Genomic DNA, 27,594 nt, shown 5'->3' with positions numbered 1-27,594 from the left:
TCCAGACAGGTCGATATCGTCATAAATGCATTCAAAATAATCATGCACAGATGAATTGGCTGTTTCAATTTTGTCGTTATGATCTTTGGAATTTGATGATTTGCTTTCTAAATGATAACTGCTGCTGCATTCCGTTTTTGAAATTTCATTTAGGAATGATATTATTATTAGAATAGATAAAATTTGTTTCATAGTCAAACAACACAGACCTATTTGATTAAATAAATCGTTATTTTGTTTTCAATTATATTTTGTAACAGCTTTCACAACTATAATACTGTATTTCGTTGAATGATAAAATAAAAATGGAACTTGCAAGTTCTGGATACACGAACGCTTTCCATAAATAATAAAAATATTTTTGTCAAATTCTATAAAAGTTCGGATACTGTTTGTGCTGAACCGTCTCTAAAATAATTTATAAAATCAATAGTCTCAAGCAAGACATTGGTCCTAAAAAAGTTTATTTGTGACTGTAGTTAGCAGAGATTCAAAACACATTAATCTTTGGTAGAAGAGTTAGAGATTAGGTTAATTTCTATTACAGCAAATCCATGCAACATACTGCGGAATACCTAAGTTTCAGCTGTTATCATTCTCTATTTTTAGGAACACCTGATAAGTCTTGCAGCTTGTCCCTCGGATTTGTTGTAACAGAAAGAAGCCCTTGAATAGACGACTATCTTGTCCGATTGTTACATTCAATTGAGCAGCTAATAATTTTTAAGTTGTGAGATATTCTAACCTATTGAAAAAAAATATAGAAGAATTATTCTGAATAATTAAAATGGGATGCAATGCGAGCAATCATCGTTGCGAAACAATGTCTATGTACCAAATGTTTCTGCCCTACGACTCGGCCTATGAAATAACAGCAATTTTGGGAGAGTCTGCTCTTGTCGAATTCAGAGATGTAAGTTTGGTTAACCTTCAAATTTGGAGTCAACATTAATCTTATTTCTGGTTTTTACCTATTATAAAATTAACCATGTAGAGCACTTCATGGCTAAAAATTTTTGTTCAACTGGTATTATTACAAATCGCTAATAATTTTGGTAATTGCAAAGTTGAGCCTTGGTTTTTAGCCATTAAATGCACTAAACCAGTGCCGCCCATGATGATTTGATGATTTCTATACTCAAAATGGCTGCCACTTATAGGTTAAATACATGTAAAATTGGGCTGCACTTAAGTATATGGGCCGCGGAATCTAGCATTGAGACCTACCTAGATCGATAGAGAAGGTCAAGACGAGATCAACCATTTATAACATTGTTGTCGATTTCCAAGGATTGGCTGAAGAAACATGGCGGAATGTTCAAAATTTTTATATCAATTTTTATTTTTTTATGGCTACATTATGTTTTAAACTAGTGCAATCTTATGTAAAATCTGACGAGAAATACAATGGAACTGGTTTCAGGTTCGTAACTTCTGTAGTTTTTGATATATTGCAAAAAATGTGCAAAAAAGTGCAATTTTTTTGAAAAAACGTTGTGATAGCTCTTAGTCACGCTCTTCCATGATTGGATAACATAAGGTTATGCAAGTCATATTAGTTGAGTTGGTTCATTAAAGTGCTTCTATTATTTAAAAAAATACATTAGTTCATGATTTCCGGTGCAATTGGAAATTGCTTTCCGGTGTTTCGGAACCCACCTAAAGCTGTACGGTAGTAGATCTCATTTCTTGTCATCAGTTCTAGAAAGTGCGGCAGAGAAACTCACTTATTTGAAAGGTCAATAAAAACAAAAGTAGACTACCTACTTAAGATATTGTTTCAATCTTTTTTCTTATATGAGAATACAATATCTCATTTCTCCCAATGCAGTCTTGAAAATGACATCAGACCAATGGCGACCCCATTGTGCATACACTGATAAAGTCGATTTTTGAAATTTCGTTGCAGTATATCAATCGGTATGTTGGCAACGGCGTCGCGAATGATGTTCTTGAGGTGTACTATGGTCCGTGGTCGATCGACGTAGACCAGGGATTTCAAATAAAAAATGACATTGAGAAAATACATGTGGAAATGAGCCTTGTCAAATGACCGCGTCTTCAGGCAGGTTGTCAATCAGCATATCACATGCATTTTGACGGGCAACAAAATCGCGTTCAGTCAATTCTTGAACAACAGCCAATTTATAGGGTTGAAGTTTAAGGTCTTCATGGAAAATTTGTCGAATAGTGGAGTCAGAAATTACCATAGCAGCTGCATGTTTGCAAGCCGAACGCCGGGGAGAACGCACAACTCACTCTTTCGATATTTTCTAGAGTTCAGATGGTTCGTTGAAGTCCATTTCTGGGTTTAGCGACACTTCCACACTTCTGAAATGAGTTTACCCACGACAGAATCGAATCATGGCCAGGAACGAGTCTGTGGGGAGGAATTTCAAATCGAGCGCGGGAGGTGATCGACCATTAGAAAAGAAGCTCTCAACTGCGAAGGCCCGCTGCTCTCTCTAGACCGGAGCATGATGGCTATTTACTTGAGGGAGGATGAATTTGAGATCTTCCCTCTCCAGATGCGCCCCCTCCTACCCCTCTACATGGAAATTTTTCAAAGAAGTAAGTTTCTCTGGCGCACTTTGTACTATTACCCACACACAAGTCAAGCCTTATAAGTCTCCCTTCCCTAACCACTTCAGGGTGTAATTTTACGTCCAGTGCCGAAATACAGTCTACTTGTCATCAAAATTTTTGTTGGGACCGCGGAATCTAGCATTAAGATCTACATAGATCGCTAAAGGAGGTCAAGACGAGATCAACCATGTGTAACATTGTTGTCGATTTCCAAGGATTAGATGAAAAAACATGGCAGAAAGTTCAAAATGTTTATATCAATTTTTGTTTTTTATTTTTTTATATAGCTACAATAAGTTTTAAAATGGTGCAATCTTATGTAAACTTTGACGAGGAATCCAATGAAACCGGTTTCAGGTTAGTAGCTTCAGTAGTTTTTGAGATATTGCAAAAAAGTGCAATTTTTAATAATTTTCAAAGTTTCCAACCTCAATTCTATTTCAATGGATTCCCTGCAAAAATCTAAAAAAGATTTAGCCATTTTAGTGGTTACTAAAATCAGTAAAAAATAATTAAATATGAAAATTGAAAAGTATTGAGTGTGCAATTTTTTTTATTTTCCCAAATATCTCGAACAATTTTGAGTTTAGCCTATCAAATGACTGAACATTTTTTCTTTAGAATGTATGATTCTGTTAAATCCAATAGATTAAAATACCTATTAATCAACATTAACCACTTTTAAAGCAAAACATTTTTGCAATATCTCAAAAACTACTGAAGCTACTGAAGCGTACAGATGAGAATCAAAATATGGAAGGAGCCATAGGAACTCTTACACTAAATGCGTGCACTTGCTGGTGATGTTCAGTGCGAGCAGGTACAGGCAAGTCACAACGTGTTTTTATGGCTCTTGGCAGATTATGTTTTTCATCAGCACGCTTGGTCATGCATGATCTCACGTGCACTTTCACGTACATGCATCCAATGTGATATTATATCTTAATTAGTTTTCAATAAATTTTATGTGAAACAAATAACTGATAAACTAGCACTGATATTAAGCAACATGATTTTCCCCCTAAAAACAGGATCCAGGAATTATGCGTTTTATTTTAATTAGTCCTGTTTTATTTCAACTAGGAAGCTTACTTAAAAATCAATAACCTCTAAATTAATGATTTAATGAATTGAGAATCAACATTCATTTGAATTTTGTACATCCAAGTATAGGCCTATATGTCCTACTAGCGAGAACTATTTTTGGAAATGAGAATAATATTTTTGTTCTTCATGTTTTTGCAAAACATTCCAATTTTGAATTCGATTAGATTTATTTATACCAACTATTCCACTTTCAATTTCAAATTTGATTACATTTATTGATACTAACTATTTCAGTTGAACTCAGGAACGTCGTCTCACAATAGACTATTCAAAAAAGACGTACAGAGATGTGTGAAAATTGAGCAGAAATTGGAATTCATCACAACCGAAATGAAGAAGGATGACATCAAGCCGGAGAAAAGAAAGTTTTGGATCGAAGACGACGAGCCATTTGCGCCAAATCCTACTGAGTTGTTTGATGTTGAGGTAAAAACATGCTTTCCAATGAATTATTGTTCTGAAACTGAAACCGTAAAAAACCATTGGATTTTATGGGAGTGTTCACACTACCCTACTCTGCCAGTCTGTGACCACACCAATACCACAGCTAGAATCTCATTAGAAATCAGTGCTCCAGCATTTGAGGCAGTGGTATGACATAATAAAAATCTACGGTATATGGAATTATAATAATTTTGAACATTCATTCCAGCTATTAGAGTTATAAAACCGCCCGTAAGAAATATTATAGGCCAAGTCCAATCTACACAATTTTAAGAATCGCCACACTATGATGACGAATGAGGAATGAAGGAATCAGTTATCATGATTATTTATTTGAAGAGAAAAAATTAACATACGAATACTATTAATATTTTCATGTTTATTTCAGCTCGTTTCATTGTTGGAGAAAGGTTTATTTATTTATTCAGCAGAGACAAAAACACATAAAATTATTGGAAACGAAAGAACAGACTTATAAGGGCCTATTCCATTACCGAATTTCGATTGAAAATTAATCCAAGAGAGGTTTATGATACCTCAGCACTTTCAAACACAAATATTTTCTGTCCCAGAATAATTACAAGAAGTTTTCAATGTAGAATATTAAAATGTTCAAAAGAGTTGAAAAAACTCAATATGAATTGAGCTACACGTGGTACAATGGTATATCCTATTATGATACCAATCCTCTCCAGCTCTGATTATTTCCTATATTAGAAATCACTCACGTAGCTATTGCAATTTCTATAAGGTAATTGCAATATTTGAAAAAATGGAATAGTAGCCCAATAATTTCCCTTGTGAGTAATATAATTGATAAGGAGAAATTCTCTCTAGCTCTACAGAAATTGGAATACCTACGTGAATGATTTCTAATATAGAAAATATTCATAGCTGGAGAAGATTGGGTCATTATTAATCATATTACTTACAAGGGACATTATTAGGCTACTATTCCATTTTTTCAAATATTGTATATAATTTCACTTTATTCTCAATGTTTGCTATAGAAGGAACACAAGGTTGATGATGACACAAGCAGTCTCTCTTTATTCTGGGTGAGTAAAATAGAAAGTTTTTCTCTGCAGAAATATAATATGTTTCTTCGTTGAACTTGGATTTGAAAAATTAGACGTTTGTTTAAAGTTCTTTTTGAGATTCATTACCGTACGTTTTCATATAACTGTAATGCGAAACTGTTTTCAATACTGTCATGCACAGCTATTATTCAATTGCTAGGCTACATTGAAAAATATATATCGCAGAAGAGGGTCCTGATATATATGTATTTTTTTTCAATAAATCCATTAAAAATAAAGTTCCTAACGTTGAGTGGTAAATGTATTCTGCAATGAGAGAATTTTGGGATTGTAAATAATCCATCAAAATCTCCAATTATTAAGTACTGTAGTCCACAATATAAGGCAACTCTAATTTCTATAAGACATCTTCATAAACATCGAATACTTAAGTTTTATATCTGTATTCTATATGAATATATCAATGAGGAATTCGAATTCAAGCTCATATTATGAATTGTCAATCAATTTATTTGAATTTTCATGAAATAATTTGTCTTCAACTCATTTATTTGTTATGTTTTTACATTATTGCAATACATTTATTGACGCATTTTTCCATATGTTTCCTGACCTGGATCGCATCCCACATCAATAAATCATTGTTTTTCATGTAAGTTCAAGATTTCTCCAATCATATTATCAGCTTTCATATAGAAATGATTAGGTACTATTTAGTTTAATACAATAGACATGCATGATTTTATTTTTGACGATACACTATTTGATTCAATTAACTTTTTGTACAACAATGTTTAAATGAAGAATTTTATTGATTGATTCATAAGCAGTGAAATAAAGCTTTTTCATTAGCCTCCATTCATTTCTAAGCAGTGACTTTTTTTCAATAGCCTTCATATGGTATACAAAATGACATCAATTCCAAATTAAATTCCAATTTTAACAGGCAAACTTTGCCTATTGAAATCACAATTATAATGGACATTGGATTGATCAATCTGATTGAATAACATCAATCAGCACAGATTAATATGAATAAAAATATTATCAAAAACTCATCATGCTTTGTTGTTATTTTGTTCAATTTTCATAGTAGGCTTTACTTCTGTTGTGGTGCATTTTATTCAGTTAAAATAGAATAATTCATTTTTATCTCAGTAAAAACATGATAGGTATCATAAATAAATAATCATTTTATTCGCACTATTTTTCTTATTGGTTCTTTTTTTGAGGGTAATACTGGCCAATTTGTATGTTTATCATTCATAACAGATCAAAGAAACTTGAACAAGAACTGAGATCGGTGATTGAAAATACAAAATCAACCCGAGAAACCCACTTGAAACTGATGGAGTTCAAAGAAGTCATGCGGAGTGTCGAATACTATTTTGATGATGTGAGTAATCTTATGAAAATTCTCTTCTATCACTAAATAATAAAATCTATACATTTTCCCATTTCAAATGATCTCATCCATTTTCAATAGGCCTACGTCTTGTAGCCTATATCATCTTTAATCAAATTTAATTTTTAAATAATTTTAGTAATCTTTAGTTTCTATGAAGATTAGCCTTTTATCCGAGATTTCTGCATTTCAATACTATCTCTCATCATTGAATTAATTATATGTATCCAGTTGGACCACAGACGGTTATTCCATCAATATTCCACAGATGGATAGTAATAATGACTATTTGAAGACATTGATGGATTTTCATTTGAAATTCTATTTTTACAGCCGGAAAATCTGCCTGAGAAAAGTCAGTTATCGCATTTATTTAGCAAAGCAGAGACGTCACCATCAGAAACAAGTAGTTTGGAGTGAGTAATATTCTTTGTAATAATATTAAAAAATCATAGTAAACAATATTTATTACTTTATAATGACGAATAATAATTTCTAATTTATGATTTCAGTTATAATTAATAGCACATAAATCAATTTTAGTTTCTTCATATTTTAAAAATTATTAACTGTATTTGATATGATGTAGGCTACTGTTTCACATTATTTGAGAGAGAAACTGCTGAAGATGAGCCACCGCATTGTGCAATAGCTCATATATGTAGTTTCAATAAATTGTCAAATAATGTTTGAATATTAGTCTATGCTAATAATATTGTCTAAATATTAGTCTCTCACTATTAAACTAGTGACAGCTGTTCATTTAACATTAGAAATTTCTTGATCAACGTGAGGTACTTGATGGTGTTTTATTTCTTTAAATTTATCCTGAATCCTTATTGATGATGTCCCTTCATTTCGAAAAAAGGTTTATGTTTTACAAATATATTTAATTTGATGTTACTGTATGTTTCTATTTCTGTCGTGTTGTTCAATCCAATTGGATTAAATCCATTTCAAATTTGAATAAAAACAAACAAGAAGCCACTATTCTTTCAAAAATGGAAAAGTGATTGACAATTTCAATTTTTTTTTCATTAATTTATTACCGTATTCATTATGGAGAAAAACCAATCAGCTACAACACAGCTATAACAATATTTGGATCTCAGCATTCGATAGAATGATATAATCTCAATTATTGCGTATTATACGAATAGGATGATGATGGGCACAATCAACCAAGAGAAAGCGTTCGAGTTTGAGAGAACTCTGTGGCGTGTTTCAATGGGAAATGTGTTTCTCCACTATGATCGGCTGCCTATCAAACTTGAAGATCCAGAAACGGTGATTTTTTTATACAAGTAAAATTTATTTTATAGTACTGATATAACTATCAAGTTAATACTGTCATTTATCACTTTAACAAGATAGTATCGTCTAATATGTTGAGCTCCGGTAGTCCAAATATTTACCCTAAAAATAACCCTATAGGTCAACTCAAAATTTGTAGCATTTATGTGGCTTTTATAACTTATCCAATAAAGTTCTTGCCTTTTCAATTCAAATAATGTATCATTTTAACAAGTTATTATCGTCTAATATGTTGAGTTCCGGTAGTCCAAATATTTATCCTAAAAATAACCCTATATACGTTAACCCTCGAAATTTGTAGCATATGTTGCTTTCATAATCTATCCAATAAAGTTCTTGCCTTTTCAATTAAAATAATGTACATTATTTGAATTTTTCTATGTAGAATGATATTTATAATGAAATAAAAACTAATTTGCCTGTTGTATTTGTTTTATATGAGGAGTCTAATACAGAATTCAACAACCCTATTTAAATAGTACTTAATCTTTTGTTATGGTATAACAATAATTTATCAGGCCTACCTAAACATCATAAAAAATGTATCATTGATTCAATTATGTTGATTATTGGTATTCTTCCTGATTGCAGGGCCATCAAGTGATGAAAATAGTCTTCATAGTTGTATTTCAGGGTGGGAATCTGAAGACTAAAATTAAGAAACTGATGGAAAGCTACAGAGCGAAAACTTATGAGTGTCCAGATTCGGCCACTGAACGTTGGGCAGTATACAAAGATGTTTGCGACAGGATTGAGAATTTGGATGAGGTGATTCTAAAATTCATCTACAATAAATTATTCATTAACATAATCCAATTAAATCAGAAGGATAGAGAAAACAAAATAGATTGTCAACGATAGGTATAACAAAAGAGATGTATTATACAAAATATTGACAAAAGAAGTCCAAAGTTTGATAATAAAGCCTTAGTCTGAATAAATTTATAAAACCTGAAATCGAATATATTTTCAGGTTCTGCATGAATCGACATTACAAAAGCGCAACATCCTAGAGGAAGCAGCAAAATACGTGGAATATTGGTCAGTGATGGTGCTGAAGGCAAAAGCCACTTACCACACCATGAACGGATTCAACTGGACTGATGAGAAGAAAAAAATGTTGGTAGCTGAGTTTTGGATTCCAGACTGTCATATGGATGACCTCACTGCTGTTATGGACTCGGTAAAGGAATAATATTGGGCAACAGATGGGAATTGAAGAGAAATTGCATTCATTCAAATGCTAATCGATCAATAATTTATATTATTTAATATTAGGCCTATGTTCCTAACAGTATATTTGTTTATATTTCACTTTGAATATTGAAACATTTTGTATGCAGTAGAGTAGACTATTCGCTTTGATACTAGGCCCTACTATTAATGAAAACTAGAAGGCCTTATTAGCCTACTTTCTATAGTAATATAGTAATGTAGTCCCATCTGGGACCACAGCCTGCTAAGAAGGCTCGTCGAAGATTTCATTTTGATTAGAATAAAAGAGAAAATAAATGTGCATGTAACAATCAAATGATAATATTTTTACATGAAAAATCTCTTAAATTAAAAACCTGTAATCAATCTAATGTAAGAGAGTGTAACTGCTTTACATCTGAATTCTAATTTTAAAATTTGCTAAATATATTTGTGAAAAGCAAATCAATTAACCAACATAAGCAAAGATTAACCACGCAATAAAAGCTAATGACTACGTTTGGATCTAGATCTGATACAATATACATCAAACAAGTTATGATTTAATGATAACATATAACAATAGAGGAATATAGTATGACACTGTAGGAGAAGATGGACTTGGACTTGAACGCCAGAAGTGAGTTCTATTGAATAGAGGTTGAAGTTATGAAATAATGATATGAAATAAAATGTTGAGTACTCAGACTTATTACATACTCAATAAGAAGAATAATTATCCTACTTGGTATTTGATTGTCCAATGATCCTAGTACTCAATTGTCTCAACATTCAAAATAATGATCCTAGCGCTAGTCTTAAGAGTTCAACACTAGGTATCCAATATTATTGAAAAACGAAAAAAATCATATTTCTATTGTATTGTTAATTGTTCTAAAAAATATTCTCATTGAACATTTATCATTTGAAAAGATTTCATTCATATTTGCAGAAAAAGTTTCAATTTGCCAAGCCAGCTCTCTACAAAGTTGAAGTTGATGAAATGCCTCCCACCTATTATAATCTAAACAAATTCACCCAAGTATTTCAAGAAATGGTAGACTCATATGGTGCAAGTACCTACAGGGAGGTCAATCCAGGTGAATATGTATGCATTGCATGATCAGTCAAATACTTGTTTTAACTGTGTATCTTGATGATAATTTTTGTTTTCATGTAATTATTGCAAAGCAACAGAATGATATTTTTCTGAGTACCTGTAACTTAGCTCATCGGAAATTGTTATAAATGTAACAACATATATCTATGGGTTGCAATATTATACTATCAATGGTAAAATCCGTTTTTTCCTACTATGAGACATGTAATATTGCCCAAAGTATATTTTTCTCAATTAATCTTCATTTGTGATCATTTACAGCTCCATATTTGGTTATAACATTTCCATTCCTGTTTTCTGTGATGTTTGGTGATTGGGGTCATGGCATGATCATGACAGTTGCCAGTTTATGGCTCATCATCAATGAAAAAAGATTACGGCCAATGGTACAAGAGAATGAGGTAAGAAAAATTTTATTATTTTAATTATATCATAATTTTATGTCTCAAAATTTTATAGTTTTTTCAAAGTTTGGAATTTTTTAATTAATCGTGATTCATTTAATTCAATTTAATTTATTTTTTTAATTAAGGAAAAAATTTTGTGTGTTCTGAATTTTAAATTGAGTGTGTAATTTATTGAAGAATGAATGTTAAGTGACACATAACCTAGCTACATTTGGACTGTTGTATAAATTAGAATTGGAACCGTTTTGGGCGTATAAGCCTGTGGTACTTTTCTGTAAGTTATGTAATTCTCATTGATTCAATAAATAAATAAATAAATAAATAAATAAATAAATAATAAATAAATAATAAATAAATAAATAAATAAATAAATAAATAATAATAAATAAATAAATAAATAAATAATAAATAAATAAATAAATAATAAATAAATAAATAAATAAATAAATAATAAATAAATAAATAAATAAATAAATAAATAAATAATAAATAAATAAATAAATAAATAAATAATATATTATTATACTATATATCTGCAACATTTTGATGGAAGCTCTAGTTAACTAAAACTACAAATTATGGTCTGGATAATTTAATAGTTTGAATTTGTTGGTGCAGGTGTACAGAATGTTCTACAACGGGCGCTACATCACGCTGCTGATGGGCATGTTCTCGATCTTCTCAGGCCTGATGTACAACGAGTGCTTTGGCCGCGCGACCAGTCTGTTCGCGAGCGGCTGGCAGGTTGCGCCCGCGCTGGAGACGCTCAACAGCGGCGACAGTAAGTCCACCGAACTCGCGCCAGATGTCTCCTTCACGCGACCCTACTGGTTCGGCATCGATCCTGTCTGGCATGTATGTATTTACACACCACACACACTATTCAATTAAAAGCAATTTCGTTCTCGAAGAAACTTATTTACAAACAATTGAGAAATAGAGTTAGGATGGACACATGTATGGAGGCAGTTGTAGAGATACTCCACACCTAGAAACAAGTCTGGTTGTGGAGAGGGATAATACCCGTAGGGATAGTGATAGTACTACATTAAAATATCACCATACAAAGGTATAATATTATAGCGTACTGTTAGATTTGCATGTATACTATTAATTACTATTGAAGTTACTGATACCATAGTTTCTCTATTTCTATGTTATAGCCATTCACACATCTATTTGTAGAATGTATGCAAAATTTACGATAGAATCAACTGATATTATAGTTTTTCCATATCTATGGTATAACCATTCACACATTTATTAGTAGAAATTGTGAAAAAGTTAATTTCTCAACACAGGGTTTAGAAATGTATAATTCATACAAGTACTCTACAGTGAAATACACTGATGAACAAACAGATAGGCTGGATGGAGAGCATTGATTTTATTCATAAGTAATTCTGACTCTTGAAAGTGGATTTCATTTAGAAAATATTTTGAATGGTGCACTGCTGATCGTGAGTGGAGTGTAAAATTACCAAAGATCTTTGAATGAGTTACCATATAAGAAATAATTCATTTGTAGATTTCAAATAGGGAAAATTTCTCCTGGAAATAAGAAATAAAAGGATTTAGAAATTAATAGTAGATTAAAATTGTGTAATCTGAAATGAAAACACAATATGTTGTCTATTCTACAGAAATATGGTCTTATTTAGGCCTACTCAAAACATAGGTTTTAATGCTCAAGTGCTCAAAAGATATCATCATTCAAGTTTGAGCTTAGTTTGCCTATTTTAGTAGAATAGACAACATACCTATTGTGTTTTCATCTCATTATAGAGCAGTTCTATAACATCTCTGACTATACAGTTTTAAAACCTTTTATGTTTCCTCAGAAGAAATGCAACAGGTCGTTGAAAAAAAATGTAAATATTTTCTCAATGCCAGAATAGTCATGAAAGCAGAAGAGCACGAGATGGAAACAATTTATGTTGGAATTATCCAGATATATTTGAATAAATCCCACTTCTTATGCCTATCAACAACCTTTTCCAACATTGGGATCTCAATAAATTTATATTTTTTTTACTATTTTTTATGAAAGTATGATGTTTCATAAATCAGAAACTGATATTTTTCGAGTGATAAAAACTTCAGACTAAACAAGGTTGAGTGATTGTTTCATTTCAGCTTTCGAAAAATTCAATTGTGTTCAAAAATTCAATTCGTATGAAACTGTCTATCATTTTTGGTGTCAGTCAGATGATTTTTGGTCTTTATATCAGTGTGGAAAATTATATGTGAGTATACCAACCTCTTCAAATAAATTGAATAAATTCGAAAAACTATATTGAATGAACGAGTAGGCATCACATATTCTACCACATTTTGAAGTTCAACTTGATAGAAGTGTAATCCCTGCCTCCCTCCCCGACTCAACAAAATCCTAGTTAAATTTACCTGTAGAAATTTAATACTTGTAGTAAAGGCCTCTACTTTGCCTGCAGTACATAACTTGAAATTCTATATCACACAAACTCTAATTTGTTTCTACTGAATGCTCAGTTATACTTTTGTTTTCAAATGTAGGCTCTATTGGAAAAAACTTGAAATAGGAGAATGTATGAGAATAAATTGAAAAGTGAAGGCATCTCTGTCAATAGATTTCTAGTTTCATCTATTAAGTTCTCGAACCGATGAAACTTTTGCGTTAGAATAGCTGATGAAATCGTAGTTTCTTATATATGTTGTTGCAATACCCACGCGCAAGCCTACACGAGCTCATGTGGGCATCACCCTCAGCAAAAAAATACACCAGTTTTATTATAGTTTCATTATTTTGAGTATAATTCCACTTATACTTTTTCTTCATCTATTCATTAATTTTTATAGTTGAATTCAATACATTTCAAAGTTGTTTCTCAACAACTTTTATTGAAAATGAGCTTCTTTTATTTTGTATGTTCAGGTAATAGAGAAATTTTCAGTTATTCTGTATGTTCAATGATGGAGATGATATGTAAAGTATCTTATTTAAGTATTTTTAGAATAATAATACTTTTTTCTGAGTGATAGAAGAAAACCTGAATTGATTTGATTTCAGATACTTTGGAATGTACAGGAAAATCTTCACAGTCTTCCTTCCTCAACTCATATTCATTGCATCCTTGTTCCTCTATTTGATTGTATTGATTTTCATGAAATGGTACACTTATGGACCAAGACGAGGTCAGTTAAACTTCAAAGATCAATATTACGTAATTCTCCTCGCAAATAAGAAGAGTTTTTCAAAATAGAGCAATGAGATTAACTAGTTTTTAAATACCTACTGTAATAAATTGCAGAATAGGCCTAATAACTGAATGAAAATACTTTTCAACTATCCTAGTCTTATGACAAAATTTCAACCTATTGAAATGATAGGATATCATTCCGAATCAACTCAATTATCATTCTGAGTTTTCAATTTATTGTCAAAACTAGTATTGGCATACCATTTATTAACTTTGAAATAACTAGATATTATCTTGAAAGAACTTATTATTAGTGGCCTATCTATTTATAAATAGGTAGTATCCTATATAGGTCTAGAGAAATTTTATCTCTCTTAGCTTGCGTGAATGAATTCTTCCGTCCGTTATGGAAAAAGACCTCAATAAATCATACAATACAAAAATGAAACTTCAAACAGTACTGTATCCTATCATTGACTATTTTTATTGTGTTTTAACATGTATTGATTCGCAAAATTCTTATTTCACAGGGGTTATATACAGTTCTCCTTGTGCACCACCTATTCTCAATACTTTCATCTCAATGATACTTTTCACCAGCAGAGAAGCCAATGAGAATTGTGATTTGTATATGTTTAATGCGCAGGTATGATACTAAAATAATAATTCATTCAAATATTATATACGTTTTTATGTAGCTTCACAGAATTTTTATCCATCTCAAATCTTTAACTTCCTGTGTATAATTTATTACGTGATTTGTTAATGTCGATTCCTTCTACATAATTACGGTTGGCCGATACATTATTCTATTTGAAACTGAGACTCTCATTTTAAAATACTCTGTACTTCAGGTGTACTGTCTTTTTGTATCGTAGTTGAGATAGGCATTGCAAGGTGAACATTCAATTTTCAAAACAAAACTAACAGGATTAAAAATGGTGGTTACCACTCATTATTGAAAGTTGAAGGAAAGCTACTAGTTTCTGACGTAATTGTCAAATTCTGGTTGACTCACCATCAGAGATTACCATTTTTAGGATTTATTAGAGATTGGAAAAGGTGTATAACAAACTGAAACTAGTTACTGTTTTTAAGAACCACTAAACAATTTATTTTTTAATAATTATTACTAAATGAAAATCCAAATTAAATGCTGTAATTCACCCCGAAGACTTCTGCTACTGCAGGGTAAACAGCTAGATGGAAATTCAATGAGCGCTACTATTAAAATAATATTTATATTTTTAATAAATATAATATAAAAATTATTAAATATAGAAATAAAATATTATTAAAAATTATTATTTTTTAATAAATAAGTTAACTATTTGTGACAATTTCAAGTCGTTTAATTTAAGAATCATGCGCCTGCTACTCCCTTTGAGGTAGGGTGACCACTTGAGCTAACTCCTCTGAATATGATTCATGAGTTGAAAAACCGCTTCCCAGTGGTGAACTGTAGGTCCACTCATCATCATCCGCCTCATTCCTCCTCCCTAGTTCCAAGTCATTCAGAGTGCTCATCACTGATCTGCAATAGTGAGATGAACTATATGAACAACCAAAAAATTGGATCAGTTCGAAGCCGATTTGTGTGTCTGATATTGAAACGCCAGATCTGTGCATATGCAGCTCTCCTACCACCAATTTTGTCGGGAAGTCAAACATGAAACCTTGGAATGGGTTACAGAAAAATGGGATGCTTTATTTCTGCACAAATGCTTACATGGAAATGTGAAAATTGGCAATCATGGAGTGGAAATTAGGGTGCCCGCACGCAATTAGAGGATTTTTCACCAGTTTCATGCTCATGTGAGAAGTTATATATCACCACTTGAAAGATGTATCACAATCGGCAACCGATTGGCCAATAATTAATTTTTAAAGTAATAATTAATTTTTTAATTAATTTTTAAAGCATATACAACTTATTAAAAAAAAGAAATTTTTGCTGGAAGCCAGACAAGTAAACGTTTGATACTGATGAGAGAATATGATAAATACATAATATTGATTACGATTGACAGTTGTAAATAAGTATTGAGCCGTCCTATTGCACATAAAAATAGCCTAAGCAGACACTTTGCGCCATTTGTGGTGTAACGGGTTAACTGTAAGGGGTGATGTGGAGACCAACTATTATTATTATGATTTCTCACGCACAAGCCTATAAAGCTCATGTGGGCATCGCCTTCAGCAAAAAAAGCGGATGCTCAATTTACTTAAGTTTCATTTTCTTTGTTTTTCACATTGAAATAGCTTGTAATATTAAGTAGGCCATCACTTCTCTCAGTATCTCTTCCTTCATCTTACTAATACTTTAATTCTATGAATGGAGTATCTTATTTAGGCTAAGTACAGTATTTTGAAAATGACATTTTTCCAAGTAATGAAAAACCTGGATTTAATCTCATTTCATAAATAGCCTATAGGTCTAAACGTACAATAAACTGGATGTAGCCTACTTCTAGTAATTCATAGACTACTAATTAAAATAAGTTTTAAAAGGCTCACATTGAGATGTACGGTAGTCCTTCAATATTCTCCTTTCTATATTCCTATTTCTGATAATGAAAAATAATTGTGTTTTTCTTAGGAGGAACTGCAGCTTTTCCTGGTTATTGTAGCAACCATATGTATACCGTGGCTTTTCTTTGTGGAACCGATAATCATTATCTTTAGTGGAAACCCCAACTCATCGAAACATGCTATCGAGGTAAACATTAAAAAGTGGAGGCTCTGAGGTCTCTGGTGGGTCCAACTACCTGAAGGTAGAAATGCAACAGGGGTTGATGGGATCGGAAAGGGTTGTCCTATTGTTTATGAAGGTCGCAATATTTCTTCCTTCATCCTATTTCTATTGTTCTATAATAGTTGGAAAGTATGACCATTTTCTCGGTTTTGAACCTTCCCTATTGCTGTTGACTATAGAGAACACGTTTCGGAGTAGATATTTTGTGGACCCATGAGAGGTCCGTACCGCTCGTATTATTCAACCCCGTACTGGCCGGTATGAAACTGCTATAAAATTACAATTCAAACTTTCATTACACCACAAAATTCTTATTTCGAATCAAACCTCGAGTTTCAGTACATAGTATAGTTCATTTGACGAAAAAATAAAGTAAAAGCATTAAGAAATCATACTTTCTAGAGATCTATCTGTCTACGGCACACAGATAATCTTTTATTTTCACCATAGATACACACATAATCGTTTTCTTTTACCATAGATACACACATAATCGTTTTCTTTTACTATAGACAGATAGACCTCTAGTGAATATGATTTCTCAATGTTTTTACTTTATCCTCTCGTCAAATGAACTATAGGTAGGTTAGTAGCAGGTAGTTGAACGTCTCATACTTCTCACCAACTTGATTCTAAGCCAAATAATTCCCTGGACAAAGTGATCCTTTTGCTGTATTTTTAGTCATGTAGTAGCTGAAATGTATTAAAATGGTAAATGAGATGAGCTTACTATGAATATTGATAGCTTAATGATATGTGATTAAGGCCCGCTTTCCCCAAATTACGCTTAACTTGAGTTAGTTTAAATTAAGCCTCACTATTCAAAAGGTATTATAGGTATTATTTACTTGTTCTTTGTTAATATCATATCATTACTTATCTCTTAGAAACAAGCACTGTCACCTGAAAGTTGTTGTGGATAGCTCTGCTACATTATCAATAGATAATGCTAAATTATCTATACAAGGTAACTAAGTGAAATTCCAGATGGAATGTTTATCAACAATTATTTCCACTCTTCAAACTCAGTCTGTTACTAGCAGGTGTTGTATTCAGTCGTCAAAATGGACTTCCGTAGCATTATGGGTTTCAGGAGAAGTTTGTTGAATTTAGGAGTTAAACAAGTAGTGCTAGTCAATTCAAGTCTCGTGCCACAATCCAAAGATTGCACGAAATGTGGTGGTAGGATGAATTTGAACTACCGCGAGACTGGATTAGTGAATCATCGATAAACTGATTCAATTGCTTGACTAAACGTAACTCTCTCTTAAAGGAAACGATCCATTTTTAAATATAATATCAAAATTGTATTATTTATGTTTTAGCTACAATATTCACTTATTATCTAGAGGAGCTTTAATTATTTTCGTGGAAATAAATCATGATTCGCTTACAGTCCTCACTGATGAAGAATCAATTCAAAAGCATAGTTAGTAATCATCATAATCATAACTGACCGAAGCGAAGCTGAGGTCTTAGTTTCGACTCGATCGGCTTTCGTCTGTTTGTTTGTTTGTTTGTTTGTACCGCAGTTACAGTCGCAGTTATTGTCTGATTTGGATGAAATTTGGTATGCAAGTTCTTTGAAACAAGGCGCAGAAACGTATGTGTAACGATTTTTGATAAAACCTCTGGTTTTGTTGTAATATTTAAAAAAACCAAACTAACCTCGATCCAGAAAGGATGTGTCTTTGAAGATACATACTTTTTCGCATCTATTGTTACGAGCACATGGTGGGCGAGTCGGTTGGACCCAAGGATAGTGTATAGCAGGTTGCCTCGATCGCGTTTACATACACGGATGAGATGGCATGAGCCTACGTCAAACTCCGACCTCTCGGCTGGCAAACGCCGGCTTCCCAAAGAATTACATACAAAACACCGCGTCAAATATCACTTCCTCACATAAAAACCGCTGTATTGATAAAAAATATGAATATGCTATTCAATTCAGGAAGAAACAAGCTCCACATCAATGTGTATTTTGAAAACATTAATTCATTTCGAAAAGTGTAGAAAGTCCTTGAATCTATCACTATATTCAATTGGTGAAACCGATTCATATTTGTGAAAAGGCTGGTAACTTATTTGTTTTGAACTTATTTTAAACAATAATATGACAAAATGAAGCGAACCTATTTAATTTTATGCTGGTTGTCCAATAATATTTAAAAATGATTGTTTCTTATTTGACAATCGTTTGTGAAAAATGATAGTATCGTCGCCCGGAATGCTAGTTGCAAGCATTTGTATTAATGATATTTGTTTAAGACTTTATTAATTGACATATACCTAGAACCAATTTAGCGGAATCATGGAACTGTTCACCATGGTTACAAGTTATTTTTAGAACGTTGAACTGTCTGGTTACTAATAATTATTTCAGTTGTCTACTGGAAAGCGTAGTGCCAACACGTTGCTCTTGTATTGTGTTTTTGTTTCTGCTCAGTGCAGTATTATTATTATTATTGACAATTATTAGTATATTTTATTGATTATTTTCATGGGACACAAATTTACAAAGGAAATACCATATATTATTCACGGTACCGTAGTATATGATATTTTTTATTTCAATGTGTCCATGGGATACTTATGAATGCAAAAAACACTTGTGTAAAGCAAGAATAGATCTTAATTATAATTTAAATAGTTCAACAAATTATAACTTCAATAATATAACATAATTATTCATGAAATTATTCAACTATCTTACAGTACAGTAGTGTAATGCGCTTTATTTTTAGATAAAATGACATCATTAAAGTATTTAAAAATCGTGATTATCTATTTTTTTATCATAATTAGGATAAATAAAAATCTTTATAATGTTTAAATGATGTTCATATATTCTTAGGGCTTATCTAGACTGTTTATTTTTGTGATAAATCTAGGCAACCGTTCATGGGTTCGCATTGCTATGTTTCAGGAGTTGTTGATAAAATAACGTTAATATCCTGAAATTCCTAAAGAAGCTGTTAGTTCTTTCCACAGACCTTCATAAGGATAAAATTTCTAAATGAGAATAGAATCTGTTTAAGAAAAAGAACTAAAACGATGCAGAAAAAACTAATAGAAAGTACAAAAACGTATTTGAAATGTTATTATCAAATCAAATCGTGTGTTCAAACGATTTGTTTTAGACTCGCCGATAACATTTATAGGATTTTTACTGAAAATTAGTTTGATATTGTTTCAAAGAGGATAAAATGCTGAACATTTTGATGTCAATCACTTCTATGTAAAGTTGTTGGTTGATTTGCTATGAGGGCTCAAAGTTTGGCATTTTTACATTTGAATGCATGTTAAGCCGGGGCGAGGGTTCGCAGCATGACGTCACACCATAGCAGGCTGCGTTCTCCACGCGTCTTATGTGATCAAGGCAACCTGCTATTATACTATTCTTGGGTTGGACCGTGGTCTGTCACTCTGTGGGACCCATGTTCAATTCTCGTTCCTGCCAGATTTTTTTTTTTGCAGATAATACTAATATTGTTTTATCTTATTCTAATAATATATTATTATAAAATAAACTATTATGATGAGATAGAATAATTAAATTGAATCATCTTATTATTATTAAATTGATTTAACAAATTAATTGGATAAATTATTAAAAAAAAATCTTTATTGTATTGGAGTCCAATACTGCAGTTGTAGAGAAAAATGTGTATGTAAAGGTATAAAGGTATTTTTTTTCCTTTTTGTGTAGTTGAGAAGTTGATATTGTGGTTAGTTGTTATTAACATTAAATTAAAAAGACCAAGAAATTGTCAAAAAACCACAGATTTATTGATACTTAGAAATACCGGTTTCGGTAATTACACCATTGTCAATCTCTGATAAACTCTGATAATGACCGAAACCGGTCTTCCTGAGTATCAATAAATCTGTGTTTTTTTGACAATTTCTTAGTCTTTTTCATTTAAAAGGTATGTATTTGATATAAAAGTACTCCTTGATAAGTCTGGTGTCCCTGGAAATAGTGTCTCTAGCACTTACAATGGAGAAAATAATAGATGACAATCATGGCTGAATCTTCACAATATACTGTACTTACTGTACTGGCCCTTTTCATCAGATTGAAAGTTGTATTCATGATCGAGGTCTACTGTTCGCAGAACTACTAGTATACACTATATAATTATATTTAATTTAGTAAGCTGTGTAATTTTGTATCAGTGAGTAAAGATATATTAGGGGGGCTTTGTAATAACACTAGTAACAATTATTATCATAGTCCTCAAACTCCTAAATCCATAGGTCTACTTGCCAATATGCATCTGTAGCCTTGTACTCCACATTACTCTAAATCGTGTTCTCTTTAGATGACAAATTACCTTTGGGTCCAACTTTCATACTAGCCACCAATAATGGGCATTCATAGACCTAGGAACAATAGCTGACCCTTTTCAACTACCTGTTGCCCTTTCCAAGTTTAAAAATAGTCTTGGACCCATCACAGACCTTGAAGCCAAAGTGGAATATCAATTTTCCCACTTTTTTGAATTACCCACTACAATATTATCAATTTTATATGAAACCCATTTTTAGTAATGATATATAAATATATAATTTATTTTTATACAATGATATTGTACCTATCAATTCATAAATAAATTAATTAGAAGGGTTATAATATCTTTGTTATAATATTTTTAATTTATACGCATTGTGATTTAGCTTTCATCTAATAAATTATATTGCATATTTTATTGAAAATAATCATTATAATAGGTTAATGTGTAATCATTTATGTAATGAAAATACTTTTATGAAAAAAATGTAATGTACTGTTAAAAAAGTGATTGCTGAAGCAACAAAACTGCAGTCCAACAGTGTTCAAATAGAAAAAGGATTTGACAATAACGTACAATATTCGCAAGTGTTTTCATTCATTAGAGGTCTACAATATCAACAAGTGAACTCTCAAACTACAAGAAATGTATGTGAATTTTAAAAAATGAATAATATAGGAATTAAAAAAAATATATAATTAAGACAATCATTATACCTAATATTATAATGTTAGTATGGATATCTAGATTTTATAGATTTTCTATATGTAATAATTATATTATTTTTGTTATTAAAAATCAATTGAACTCGAACAGGTTTTAATTAATTTGAAATTCTATGATTATTAGTACAACAATATTGAAAAACTTATTTTAACAACATATAAATATATAGACTAACAATATTGAAAAAAATTCAAGAATTGATAACAATCCAATAAGGAATTATTGATTTTTTGTTGAAGGTGTCATCAAAAGAAGACGAACAACGTATCCAGAGTGAACTGAGCCCGATAGAGAGCACCGACATCTCGGCGAAACATCCGAGACACTTTTTCCAACAGCACGAGGAGAACCAAACGGCAATCGACATATTCATACATCAGGGCATACATGCCATTGAGTTCATACTCGGCTCAATCAGCAATACAGCCTCCTACCTCCGACTCTGGGCGCTGGCTTTGGCTCATGAACGTAACACAATCTCAACTTCTTACTTATAGTTTGTGTAAAATAAGTTGACACTTGGCCCTCCATCCCAAGAAATTACAGGGTTGCCAAATCGTGAAAAATTGCAACTTTCTCAAATTTCCAATTCAACGTCATAATTGGATGTAGAATATCATACCCGATATCCTAGTAACACTAAAAAAGCCTCAGGGTTGAAGGATTAAAAGGAAATTTAACTTTTATGATAAAATTGGAAACATCGCGAAGATTTGTTTTTCTTTTGAATATCACTTCTCTCAGAATCATGGGGCGTCGTAATGCGTAGTATTTTATATAAAATTAACGGGGAGAATGTCTCCTTTCTATTGGTGTCTGGATCATTTTTATCCAACTCATAGTTATTTTCAATTAATGATTATGTTCATAAATGTCGAGACATTTCGAGCAGAAAACATGAAATTTTCGACATGCTAGAAACTTTTTTGTTTCAAAAGATAAGTAGGTGGTGAAAGCGAGAAAGTTTCTCACAAAAATTTGAAATTATTTTTCCAATTGTCAAACGTACTCGGAAGAGCCTATTTTGGTCTCCAAGGAATTTTAAAGTTGGAAGAGCGGCTGCATGGTATGCATTGTGTACCAAATTGTAAGCTAAAGCTGGCAATTTACAAGATTATTTGACTGAATTATTTCAAACGCAAGCAGCTGATTGCCTCTAGAAAGGCTGTAATGAAACACCGCTTGGATTATTCGAGGCGAGGTTGTCATTTTCACTATTTATAATCATCTGGCTTGCAGTTGCTGAATTTTTCAATCGTTCTGTATTTTGAATTTGTTGATCCCAGCTATTGATAGCACATGGTGTCACAGCATTCAGCCGCTATCCTTGACTTTGAAACTCCTGAGAGGCCAAAATACGCTCTTCCGAGTACGTTTGACAATTGGAAAAATAATTTCAAATTTTTGTGAGAAACTTTCTCGCTTTCACCACCTACTTATCTTTTGAAACAAAAAAGTTTCTAGCATGTCAAAATTTAACCGGCTTTTATGCAACCTGGACTCAATCTATAATATTATTATGAATAAAAGAATTGGCTTTTACATTACGGGATAGGAAGTACACGAATGACGCATCATCACGTCTAAACTACAGTACTGAACTGATTATTAACTTGAAATTTTGCATAAAGATATTATAATGTCTTAATTTACCGAGGATGTTTATAGTCATATTTCATTCATATTAATAATGAATTTGAATTGAATAATTGGAACAAATTTATTAAATAATTTGTGATTAAAAGCTTACACAACGATAAAAACTAATCAAGCAGCTTTCTCCAAATGATTCCGTGGCGTGATTGGTAGCACGCGTGCTTCATCAATGGAAAGTTGCGGGTTCCAGACCAATCCAATTTTTTCTGAAAATGTTCTACTCTGATAAGATTATCCAAGTAGTGATTTTGACGACATAATAAATAATTAATCCATTTTTCATTCTTCCTGGGCGGGCAAAAAGAAATCGCATTTTACAACACAAAATGTTCGCCAGTGCAAAGCACACCGGGTTACCAGCTAGTATTATATACAGTCTAGCTAGTATTTATGGTACTTGATCCTTCCATATTTTGTGATAAAATCAGCAAGTTATAATCATAAGTCAATACCAGTATTGGTCTGTATTCTCGTTCAGTAATTCTTTACTTTATAATTTGTAAAATTCGTCTTAACAGTTTATAGTACCATGATCAGATTCGATGCTATTTCTCCATTTGTGTAGAGATTATTTATTTGAAATACATTTAAATATATTATATATGTTACAATAAATACTGGGTTGAATTTTTGTTTATAATTCATAATAATAAGCCAGTGCTGTTTTTGTGACCGGTACCTCTTGGAGCAGAAATACATCAGGGTGCGGACCCCCTTCTAATTATCCTCTGTAAGCCCTCCCCACTTCCCGGAACATTACGTACTACTGGAGCCTATATTGTTACAAAACAACACTTAGCTAACACTCTGGGTTTAATATTCAGTGATGAGTTATATAAAGTATCAACTGACACTTTCAATCTCACTGTCATATAATTGCATCTCATTTTTATGTCATTGAATTATAAATTATTTAATGCCTTGTAAAATTGATTGAATAGTCATTAAAATTATTAAAGATCTAGTTATGTTATTGTAGCTATTTATTATGATAAATTGTGGACTAAAATCAAAGCCTGCGTAAATACTTTACCGTATATGCTACATAGATAAGGGAAATCTATTCTAGTCCTAATCATGGAGCTTTAGATTTAGATTTTTTTATATGTTACCAAAAAGCAATATATACTATTAATTTAATATTATTTGATTCATGATATTAAATACCATGTACAAAATGAAGCTTCAATTTACTTTACAGTTACAGAACTTCCTTTTTTATTTTCTATTTTTTATAAGTTATTAGATTAATATAATATTATTCACATTACTGGAAATGATGGCGATAATACTCGTAATAATATTTTATTTTCCCAATATCTATAAAACCTCTTATCAATTCAATGATATGTTTTATACATTAATTTGAACGCATTTCCTGTTAACTTATTTAATTTTTATAGTTCACTTCATCACATTCATTGTCAATTTGTCAATACATCATAAATTCTCCTCTAAAAATTGAAATATTTAATGAAAAATAATTTTCTATATAGGATATTTCATCAATTTTGCTTCTTGACAATACATCATATCAAAGACAATGAAGCTTTGTATTTGATTAGGTACCTTTATAATTATAAGATGTTTTGTATTTTTTTCTTAACTAGAATTGTCAGAAGTATCATGGAACCAAGTGATGAGACGAGCCCTCGCTAATGATTGTAATATATTCATGAAAATAGTGTCAGTCTACTTGGCATTTATTGTGTGGGCGTTTCTCACGATTGCAATTCTCGTCCTTATGGAAGGTTTATCAGCTTTTCTTCATGCCTTGAGACTACATTGGTAAGACATTTTCAAGTTTATAATATTCTCTATGTAGGATTCAATATGGTAATTATCAGCTCCCAGTATATGGTATTGAAGAATATCCTGCTTATATAGAAATACTTCTAATCCAAAGACATTCACTAATAAGGTCATAATATTAATTTGATTTTTATGTAGTTTGCTTGGAAAAAATTAGAGGTCCTTCATTTTCAGGGTTTATTTGAATATTTATCTCAAATATTTAAAATAGATCTAGGTCAAAAGTAAAAATTAATGTTGGTTCAATCCCGTCTTTGCAACAGAATTAACAAACATTATTAACTGCTGGATTGAGTAGATTACTAGATTGAATGAATAGGCTATTCAAATAAGGTGATGGCAAATTTATAATGATACTCCATCCCCCACAGGCCACAGGCTAAGCATCGTCGGGATGTTTCATTTTAGATTCCTTCACTTTGCATTCATTTATTATTGATTAACCATTATGCTTTGTATTTTGTTGTTTTCTTTTCATTTCTTTGTTGACACACATATTTATGTAAATGTTTTTCTGTAAGTATTGGAAATAAAATTTGAATTTAAACTAATAAGAAAGTGGCGCTTCGTGTTTTGATTTACAGACTTTAGTTTATTAAGTGAATATTCATTGATCTTGAACTATCCTGAATTACAGAGATTGAATATTTTCAGGATTGAATTCCAGTCAAAGTTCTATGAAGGAAACGGCCACAAATTCCAACCATTCAGTTTCAAAGCACTCATTCACAACTAAAGAAAATTATTGAACTCTGATTGACAATAACTTATTCATAATATAATTTATAATATATCATCCATATCTATTCTATCATATTGTTTTGTACGGTAAGTGCTTTTAGTTTATTTGAAGTGTTCAACTGTATCTATCTGCTGTTACAAAAGGTGTTAATTCAATTGAACCAAAAACAACATAATGAATAGCTTTTACTCTATTTATCTATGATTAAACTCAATATTATTTCCGTCACATATTAACTTTATTTCTCACCAATTAACTTCATCAAACTTCCTTTGAGCCTTTCCATAAAATTATCTTAAGTCATTTTAATTAATTTGTGTAGGGACATCAACATGTTTGAAGACAAGCAATAATAGTTGTTCCGGCCATCGTCTTCAAATTTAGTTTGTCGGCTGGTCCTCCAAAGAACTCTAAATATGCTCTTTCATTAATTGCAATTTCAAGCTCTCCCAAGTAGCTACTAAGTAACTTGATGGTGCTCTTTCTCAAAAGGCTCCAACAATAGTATTATTATTAATAATTATGTATTGATCATTATTTTTAGAACAAGTTATGAGACTTCTCCGGAAGAAACTTCCCGGTGGTTTAAAAAAACTTGAAGGTCTACTTATCTGCTATTTGGCTCAAATTAAGTCAACGTACTCAAAAATAAAAAATCTCTACAACAACGAGATTCACTTCAATAAACAAGCAATCCCTGGGAATAGAATAAATGCATTCCGTTCAACCAATTCTGACTTTTTAAAGTGATCTCACTATAGTAGGATGATGCTACAGTATTATTCCAATAAAATTTGAGTGAAACCAAAGAGATTGTGTGAAATGAAGAGAAGAGAGAAAAGGAAATGTTTAATTGAACCCATGCCCATTACCTTTCCAGAAATATTGCATCATCGAATATTTTCATGAAAGATTGAATTTCAAAAAATATGCACTTTGAAGTGTGCTACTTGGAAAATCCTTATCTCTAGTTTTCTTAAATCTAAAAATTATCTTTCCAACTCCCGTGTTATCGGATGGGCATGTTAAATTGTCGCTCCCGGCTGAAGTATGCCAGTCGTAATGAACTTTGGCTTATTTATTATTAGGTCGCACCTGATCAAATTCTGAGCCTCTGACATGATCTAACGACTGTGATTAGGCAGCCGGAACCGATGAGGTTGAAGTGTCCATCCGAAACACGGCTGTGGTCCAAGAAAAAAATCATGCCCGGGCCAGGAATCAAACCCAGGTTTCTGAATTATAAAGCCAGCATCTAATCCACTCGACTACGGACACTCTACATGTGTAGTTAATCATTATCAAACTCTTTACCATAGTTATGTTTAGTATACATGGAATATGTTTATATACATAAACATTCTCTTTTATTACTTTTCTAGTATTTATATATATATCTATTTTTTTGTAATAATTTTTAATAATGTATTCCTGTATTCATGAGTGTGTTTGGGCTGTTATGCCTGTTGCACTCCTAGATTTTTGTAAGAATAAATAAATAAATATTGTAAGTAAAATAGTTGCAGTGGAGAAAAAATTTGTCCTGAAATGAATAGATCTAAAAATTAAGAACCACTTATAGGATAGGAACACTTTCAAGGATTTTCACTCTAGAGTTCACTAGAGATTGATGACGGTTTTTAGCAGACAAAACTAGTTTCTCAAAAATGTTCCAAGTAAGACGTTGTGATAATTAAAAGTTTTAATAAATATAAAATAGTATGCCATAATAAATCCACAAGGATTGAAGTAATCTAAAATATTTAAACGTAGGGCTAACGTTCAATGGAGTTTTGAAATAAAGTAAGC

At 31.6% G+C, this 27,594-nt stretch overlaps 2 protein-coding genes across 2 annotated transcripts; both read left to right on the top strand.

The window, feature by feature from the left end:
• The first annotated feature begins 690 nt into the window (after nucleotides 1-690).
• On the top strand, nucleotides 691-4,290 carry LOC120348882 (V-type proton ATPase 116 kDa subunit a3-like). The gene is made up of 2 exons (XM_039435090.1): nucleotides 691-913; nucleotides 3,928-4,290. The coding sequence occupies exons 1-2, from the start codon at nucleotides 788-790 to the stop codon at nucleotides 4,288-4,290; spliced, it is 489 nt and encodes a 162-aa protein (XP_039291024.1). The 5' UTR covers nucleotides 691-787.
• Nucleotides 4,291-5,153: 863 nt separating this feature from the next.
• Nucleotides 5,154-26,016, top strand: LOC111044206 (V-type proton ATPase 116 kDa subunit a1). The gene is made up of 16 exons (XM_022329291.2): nucleotides 5,154-5,195; nucleotides 6,457-6,573; nucleotides 6,916-6,998; nucleotides 7,743-7,869; nucleotides 8,488-8,664; nucleotides 8,870-9,079; nucleotides 10,043-10,190; nucleotides 10,472-10,611; nucleotides 11,236-11,472; nucleotides 12,754-12,863; nucleotides 13,667-13,791; nucleotides 14,327-14,442; nucleotides 16,396-16,515; nucleotides 21,815-22,043; nucleotides 24,842-25,019; nucleotides 25,698-26,016. Exons 2-16 carry the CDS (start codon nucleotides 6,526-6,528, stop codon nucleotides 25,777-25,779), a joined length of 2,130 nt encoding a protein of 709 aa, XP_022184983.2. The 5' UTR covers nucleotides 5,154-5,195; nucleotides 6,457-6,525; the 3' UTR covers nucleotides 25,780-26,016.
• Nucleotides 26,017-27,594: the final 1,578 nt, after the last annotated feature.

This window comes from Nilaparvata lugens, chromosome 8 (genome assembly GCF_014356525.2).
Source record: "Nilaparvata lugens isolate BPH chromosome 8, ASM1435652v1, whole genome shotgun sequence".
NCBI classification, from domain to species: Eukaryota; Metazoa; Arthropoda; class Insecta; order Hemiptera; family Delphacidae; genus Nilaparvata; species Nilaparvata lugens.
Note: the sequence above shows the minus strand (reverse complement) of the source record. Positions and strands in the feature narration are given on the sequence as shown.

Excerpts from the sequence above, each read along its gene's own strand:
- LOC111044206 (XM_022329291.2), top strand. The coding sequence starts at position 6,526 with ATGGAGTTCAAAGAAGTCATGCGGAGTGTCGAATACTATTTTGATGAT. Across the intron at positions 9,080-10,042 it reads TCACTGCTGTTATGGACTCG|AAAAAGTTTCAATTTGCCAA; the intron begins GTAAAGGAATAA and ends TCATATTTGCAG. Across the intron at positions 16,516-21,814 it reads CATCGAAACATGCTATCGAG|GTGTCATCAAAAGAAGACGA; the intron begins GTAAACATTAAA and ends TTTTTGTTGAAG.
- LOC120348882 (XM_039435090.1), top strand. The coding sequence starts at position 788 with ATGGGATGCAATGCGAGCAATCATCGTTGCGAAACAATGTCTATGTAC. Across the intron at positions 914-3,927 it reads CTCTTGTCGAATTCAGAGAT|TTGAACTCAGGAACGTCGTC; the intron begins GTAAGTTTGGTT and ends TAACTATTTCAG.